Genomic DNA, 7,474 nt, shown 5'->3' with positions numbered 1-7,474 from the left:
CCCCCGAGATCCGGACAATTCCGGATCTCCTTACTTTCCGCCGCGCCCTCAAGACATGGCTTTTTCAGCAAGCGGGCCTGGCCTAGGGAGGATTTTAAATCGGGTTTATTTTAAGAGTAATTTTTAAATAGCACAGCTTTAAATATTCGGTTTTAATTGGTTTTACTTCGGTGGGGTTGTAAATGTGTTTATGTTTTTTTAATATGCTGTGAGCCGCCCTGAGTCCCGTCGGGAGAAGGGCGGGATATAAATCAAATAAAATAAATAAAATAAATAAATAAATAAATAAATAAAATAAATAAATAAAAAATAAGTTCGAGGCAGGCTGCAGTTGGAAAGGAGGTTTCAGTTTGTTGGCCCAGTAACAACAGTGACAACAGCATGCATTCTTGGGTGCAGCTGGGAAATTGAGGTTGTGAGTTAGTGAGTTTTTGTATGTGTCTGGGTTCTTTGTTATTGGTATATTGGTATTTGTATGAAAATGTGTTCCTTCTATGTTCTTTAGATTGGGTATAGTATTGTAATTGTTGTTGCGAGATCCTCTTTTGTGGCATGTGGGGTCATGACTAGCCTTGAAGGCAAAGGGGAAATGTAAATCCTAAGAGTTTTGTTTTCCTGATTTGACCCCAGCCTGCATAATAATTTCAGTCCTTGCTCTATTCTGCTGTCTATTTGGAGATGGCTTTAGCCAAGTCCGGTTTTTCAGTGTGTACATTGTTTTGTGAATGAAACTTAGTTTCCTTAGCTTTGCCTGCAGGCTGTTTTAGTGGAGCTAAAGACGTAGACTCAAACTGCAAGCCAGTACAAGGAGGGGTGTTCGTTTGTTTTAAAACTCTTAGATAAGAATCCGCTGGGCTCCCTGTTTTAGGGATGGGAGGAAGATTTTCATTACCCCTTTCTGTGCTTTGCATGCCATGCACCCCTTTTTCTGCAACAGGTCAGCCCCCCATCGGCTTCCGGGATGTCCTCCTCAGTGAGGGCCCTGCGGGGTTTGCCAAGGCCGTTCGCCAGCACCAGGGCCTGCTTTTAATGGACACCACCTTCCGAGATGCTCACCAGTCACTGCTGGCCACTCGTGTTCGCACCCACGACCTGAAGAAGATCTCCCCCTTCGTAGCCCAGAACTTCAACAGGCTCTTCAGCATCGAGAACTGGGGAGGTGAGAGAGCAGCCGGGGTCCTCAGGGCCTCCCGGGAAATCTGAGAGCTCCTGTGAGGAGGCCGGTGAGGGAGTTTCCGGCTGCCAGGTTGATGGCTGGCTGAGGTGGGGCTCCCCATGTGAGTTCTGAAGTTGAATTTCGCAAACAAGGGCTCACAATGAAGGCAGCAGCAACTCAGGTCTGAAGTAAATGGACAGGTTTATCCTGCCCGCAAATAGTCACCACATACAAGTAATAGAACTGTGAGTCTGAAGGAAGACAGCAAACTTAACAGAAGTATTTTAAATGGTCAAAACAGCAAATCAGAAGAGTAAATAAAAAAACAAAATTATTAGTTCTGTGGTGCCAGATCTACCAGGGAGTAATATAATGAAGAGGCGTTCAGCCAGTCCCTAATCCTGAGCTACGTGTTTTCTCTACTATTGGAATGTATAGCTGTGCTGACCATCTCCCTGATGGTCCATAATTCCTCACCCAGCAGTGTCAGGTAGAACTTAATGGGGAGGGTGCAGAGCACTGACAAACTGCCAGGTGGGGCAAGAGCTAGACCTTTTGCCTGCTACCAACTGCCTGGAGTGGTTTTGGAGAAAGGAGAATCACCACAACTTAATGTCCTCATTTCCAGCCCCCAGAGGGCTACCAACCATCTTCTCGACAACCTTCCCTAAAACTGGTAGCTTGGAGACCAACTAAAAATTGTTCCAGTGATGATTTCTTGAGGAGGGCATGAACCAGCAGTCAGTCATCCCTCAAGGATGCATCACTACCAGGTGGATCCTACCACACATCATCTTGCAATAGTTCTTGTCCAGTCATAAGCAACATGGACTTTTAAGTGACCCCATTTACAACTCTAATGATCCTGTCCAGCTCCTCAAGACTAGCAGGTTTTCCAGTCAACTCCATGGGACGTTTACAATCCAGGCCCAACTTGGGACAGATCTCTTCAGGGTGACTTTATCCAACAGATGGCCCCTTTGTCCAGGAGAGACTGGGTCACCTTGAACAAGCTGCCAGACCAGTTATTTACAGATGGAAATGTTTGTTTTGTTGCCCTTATTGCAGTAAAGTTGCTATTTATATAATGACCTACATGTGGTCCCTTCATCCTTATTAAATCTGTATTTTCACCATCCTTTCATGTTCACCAACTCTACACCACAAGGTCAGATTGTCTTCATCCAGATCCTTTCCAGGTGGATCTGATTCTTTTCTTAGGTCGGTGATATATCTGCAAGACTTGAGGAAAGGCTGTTTTGGGATGAGTGGGCTGCAATTCTGCCTGTTGGGTTGATCCTTGAATTTGGCCACAAGTTAGGCACCCCAGCATGGGGATTTGCGGCATATAGAACTCATGGAATTGAGAGCCTTAAGAAGGGATGTTGCTGTGAAGATGGCAATGCTGGTGGGCAAGAGAGTTGAACTTGGCTCCATGGCTCCAATGGAGGCCAGAGCCAGACCACTTGACCAAGGACCGGTCATCAGACTTGCTGCTGTGCCAGCTGAGAACCCTTTGAGTTTTGGAGTTGCTATTAAAGAAAACACACTCTGCCTTCCCTTATGCATTTTTCTTTCTGACAATCAAGTCTGGGAGGACGCTCCCAAGGAGCCCAGCTCCAGGATTTCAGACTCCTCTCCTGCCCTTCCAGGTGCCACCTTTGATGTTGCCATGCGCTTCCTGTACGAGTGCCCCTGGCGCCGGCTGCAGGAGCTGCGTGAGCTCATCCCCAACATCCCATTCCAGATGCTGCTGAGAGGGGCGAATGCGGTGGGCTACACCAACTACCCGGACAACTCCGTCTTCAAGTAGGTGGTGTGCAGCTTCGCTGGTCTGTTTCCAGGTGCTGGAACAAAGGGACACCCCACTTGCCTTCTCGTCTTTCTCAGAACCGGCCCTGCCTCTCTGATCTTTATTTTGGGAGTTTACACATTTTATGCTCAAAAAAGCTAAGCTTTTGTTTTTGCTTGCTTAAATCCTTTACGTTCCTTTGTCCCTTCCTGGAAGTCCAGTCACCTTTATCGTACTTGGAGGGAAAGCCCAATTGCAGCTTTCCACATTCACCTGATAGCCTTGCTGGACTTTATCTGCCTTCAGACAGTCTGCTCCCTCCCTCCTTCCCTTCCTCCAGGGCAGGCCGTGAAGCAGAGCCGCCTCGGGTTGGGCACAGGGGCAGGCGGGCGGCCGGCCGGCCTTGGCTCAGGGCCTTCTCTCTGTCCCCATCGCAGGTTCTGCCAGATGGCCAAAGAGAACGGGATGGACATCTTCCGCGTCTTTGACTCCCTCAATTACCTCCCGAATATGCTGCTGGGGATGGAGGCAGCCGGGCAGGCCGGGGGCGTGGTGGAGGCCGCCATCTCCTACACTGGGGATGTGGCTGACCCCAGCCGGACCAAGTACACCTTGGATTACTATGTTAGCCTTGCAGAGGAGCTGGTCAAAGCCGGGACTCACATCTTGGCCATCAAGGTAAGGAGGGAGGGAGGGAGGAGGGGGGAGGCGTCGCCTCCATGCTTCCATTCTGCCCTGGCCCGGATGGGAACCCATTTCCATTCTTCCTGATGGCAGTCCATCCGGCAGGTTTCCTAGGACTTGGGGCTGAAATGAGAGAATCCAAGGGAGCCTGTTCTTCTTCTTCTTCTCCTCCTCCTCCTCCTCCTCCTCCTCCTCCTCACCTGCAGCCTTTGCTCCTTTCTCTTTCAGGACATGGCTGGGGTCTTGAAGCCGCAGGCCTCCTCTATGCTTGTGGGGGCACTGCGCAAGCAATTCCCCGACGTCCCACTTCACATTCACACCCACGACACTTCGGGCGCCGGCGTGGCTTCCATGTTGGCTTGTGCTGCTGCTGGGGCTGACATTGTGGACGTCGCAGTGGATGCCATGTCAGGCATGACTTCCCAACCGAGCATGGGTGCGATGGTGGCGTGCACCCGTGGCACAGAGCACGACACAGGTCTGAAGGGGGAACAGAAGGGGTTCTCATCTGCCCCACAAAGGGCGGCCCAGGCCAGTCTGTAGCCAGGATTTGGCCCCTCCCATCTGGCCTGGGGTTGCAGCAATGAGAATGTATGCAGGCCCCCTGAGCTGCTTTAAGCAATTATAAAATTGTAATTCCACAAAGAAATAAAAAAAATATCCGTATATTTAAGGAATTGGGACTGATCAGTCCAAATGAACCCACAAAGCTTACAGCAACCTTTAAAATCTAAATTATAGAAGAGCCCACAAAAACATCAGCAGAAAGAAGAGGCAGGAGGTGAAACAATTGGCTTCCAGCCAGGGCTGTCCCTGCCCTCGGAAGGCTTAGGGCCAGCCAGATGCCAGTTCCAGCCTGCCAACCCTTGAGGTCTGAGGCGTGAGTGGAAAAGAAGCAGTAGGCAGACAACTGGGAGGGGGCTGGACTCCATGGCCTCAAGGACCCCTCCCGCCTCTAGGATTCTCTTGTGGAGCCCCTGTTCTCCATGCCTGCCCTCACAAGCAACTTCCTTGCAGCTTTGTGGCTCTTTGCTGAGCTACCTGGGCTTCTTCTGGACCTTTGACGAGCTGGGCTTCCTTTGATTCCCCAAAGGGACGGGGGGGGCTCCCCAGACGTCAAATCAGAGACCCTCCCCTATTTTTATCGCTACAACCACCCTGTGAGGCGGGTTGAGCAGAGAGAACAAGGGACTAACCCCAGGGTCCACGGGATGATTCAGGACAGGATTTGCAGCTGGGCTTGTCCGGCACTTGTCCCAAAGTGAAGCAACAGCCAGGCCGAGAGCGCCAGCCCCTGGCGCCCCCTGGCAGGAGGACACGAAGGGGGCAGGCGCGGGAACATCTGTCACCAGGCTCCGGGCCCTGCAGCTCCTTAGGGAAATCCTGAATGTTGTGGTCACCGCACTGTGTTTCTGAAGACTCGCCCTGACTCAGATCTGGTCATATCAATGTGGAAAGAAGGTTTATTTATTTGTTAGCTGGCTGGTTCTGTCTGGAAATGGAGCTGCAGAGAGTAGAAAGTGGGTGGCATTGCCGCCCCCTGCTCTGGGCTGATGGGAAGGACTCTTTCCCCCCCTCCCCCCCCCAGGCATCCAGATGGAAAAAGTCTTTGACTACAGCGAATACTGGGAGGTGGCCCGGGGCCTCTATGCGGCCTTCGACTGCACGGCCACCATGAAGTCTGGCAACGCGGACGTCTACGAGAACGAGATCCCCGGCGGGCAGTACACCAACCTGCACTTCCAGGCCCACAGCATGGGGCTAGGCCACAAGTTCAAGGAGGTGAAGAAAGCCTACGTGGAGGCCAACAAGCTGCTTGGCGACCTCATCAAGGTCAGTCTGCCCGCCCCAATCCTCTCCCCCCCCTCCCCTCCCCGGCGACAGGGTGGACCTCACAGACTTGGGGCAGCCAAAGGCAGCTCTCAAAAAGTTTCCTGGTCTTTGCGGAATGACCTGTTTAGCCAGCGGGTTGCCAGTTTCGAGGTGAAAGGGTCGCTAAAGGCCACAAGCAGCTCCGACAAATTTTCTGCGCCATCCCTGGAGAAAGTGGCTTTCATGGCCAATGCTGGAGCCAAAACTTGCCAGAGCAAGATCTGATTTTTCTGAGCACATAATTTGTTCCAAGAAAAGGCAGTAGCGGCTGTAACTGTTGGATTCCCTACCTCCAGCTGGGCCCTTGACCAGATGGCCTCACCCTGTCCGCTGAAGGGCCCCTTCCCCTGGTCTGGCTTTGTGCCTCAATGGCTCTAAGGTGCTCCTGGGAGAGGCCCCTGCCCGTGGGCCCCTCCCTGGCGCTGCCCCTCTCAGGGAGTTCCCTCTTGCTGCCCTGCGCAGGTGACCCCCTCCTCGAAGATTGTGGGGGACCTGGCTCAGTTCATGGTCCAGAACAACTTGACGCAGCAAGACGTGGAAGCTCAAGCAGACGAGCTCTCCTTCCCCCAGTCCGTGGTGGAGTTCCTGCAAGGCTACATCGGCATCCCCTATGGAGGCTTCCCAGAGCCCTTCCGCTCCAAGGTAGGAAGCAGGGGCCTGCCTTTCCCCCAAGGAGCCCAGAGAAATTGTGGGGAGGGGGAGTAAACCCGCAGTTTTCTTGTCTTAACTTCGTACTGAGGATTTGGTATGAGGGGGCCTGTTCGTTGCATTTTGGGGTGCCTGCCCATCAGAGACATGGAGCAGATTGTCCCACTCTTGGCCGAACTGTTCTTGGAGAGAAATGCTGCTAAACGGTCGTCTGGCATGGTTGAAACCTAAGAAACCCCCCAGCCCCCACCTCGATTGATCCCTGCTTTGTGGGAGTTGAATGGGAGGCTGCGTGAGTCAGAAGGAGGAGGAAGAGGAAGAGATATGCCGACTTTGCTGTTCCCTGGATAGGGCCACTTCTGTGGGGCTGAGCCCTTTGACCTTTCCTAGGTGCTGAAAGACCTGCCCCGTGTGGAGGGCCGCCCCGGGGCCTCCCTGCCTCCTCTGGACTTCACAAAGTTGGAGCAGGAATTGTGCGAAAAGCACGAAGAGATCACCCCCGAAGACGTTCTGTCTGCCGCCATGTACCCCAAAGTCTTCAGCGACTTCAAGGACTTCACAGGCACCTTTGGGCCCGTTGAATGTCTCAGTACGCGGCTCTTCCTGGAGGGGCCCAAAATAGCCGAGGAGTTTGAGGTGAGGCCCACGAATGGACAGAGGAACTGGCGATGAAGGGAGGATGTGGGTCAGTGCGGGGTTAGTCTGTTCTGGAAGGAGCACCAAACGTGGCGTTTTATTCACTCATTCATTCATTCATTCATTCATTCATTCATTCATTCATTCATTCATTCAATCCTCCCCCCCCCCCATGCAACTCCCGGTGGTTTGCCTGCATACCCCACAGACCCAGGTTGGGCCTCCTTGTGGGGATGCCTCCTAGGGACAGGTGGAGCCCAAATCTGCTCCTGGTTGTGCTCTGTGCTGCCTCCACCCTTACCTTTTTTTTATGCAGTTGCACTTGGTAGCTCATGCGACCCGCCTCCTTATTGCGTACACTTTTTAAAAAAAACCAAATAAGATGGAAACCTCTTCAGTGATAGGATTACCAGATGCAGATAATAAGTAACACCCCTTGAAAAACAGCAGGGGGAGATCTAGGATGAAATCCACTTTCTCAAAGTTCTCTAATATCACAGTTGAGGATAAAAGTAGAAATAAATAACTGGGGAGATTACAGAAGGAGACTGTCACTCGGTGACCCAGGAGCCACAGCAGGGCAAGCTGACTCAGTTTCCCCTCTTGGGTTTCACAGTTTACTGAAAGGGGCAGAGGGTGGGAAAGAAGCAGACCCTTTGCGGAGCCCCCCAGGCTGTAATGGAAAA

The 7,474-nt window shown here is 52.1% G+C and overlaps 1 protein-coding gene across 1 annotated transcript in view; it reads left to right on the top strand.

Annotated features, from left to right (window-relative positions):
* Positions 1-7,474, top strand: part of PC (pyruvate carboxylase) — a 19,655-nt gene that overhangs the window by 11,169 nt on the left and 1,012 nt on the right. Inside the window, exons 4-10 of the mRNA XM_015827155.1 lie at positions 938-1,159; positions 2,809-2,965; positions 3,386-3,626; positions 3,861-4,110; positions 5,221-5,465; positions 5,967-6,146; positions 6,543-6,788. Of these exons, the coding sequence (XP_015682641.1) occupies positions 938-1,159; positions 2,809-2,965; positions 3,386-3,626; positions 3,861-4,110; positions 5,221-5,465; positions 5,967-6,146; positions 6,543-6,788 (1,541 nt within the window). The remainder of the gene's footprint in view (positions 1-937; positions 1,160-2,808; positions 2,966-3,385; positions 3,627-3,860; positions 4,111-5,220; positions 5,466-5,966; positions 6,147-6,542; positions 6,789-7,474) is intronic.

This window comes from Protobothrops mucrosquamatus, unplaced genomic scaffold (assembly GCF_001527695.2).
Source record: "Protobothrops mucrosquamatus isolate PMUCROS unplaced genomic scaffold, P.Mucros_1.0 scaffold3533, whole genome shotgun sequence".
Lineage (NCBI taxonomy): Eukaryota > Metazoa > Chordata > Lepidosauria > Squamata > Viperidae > Protobothrops > Protobothrops mucrosquamatus.
This window is presented reverse-complemented; position numbering and strand designations above follow the sequence as displayed.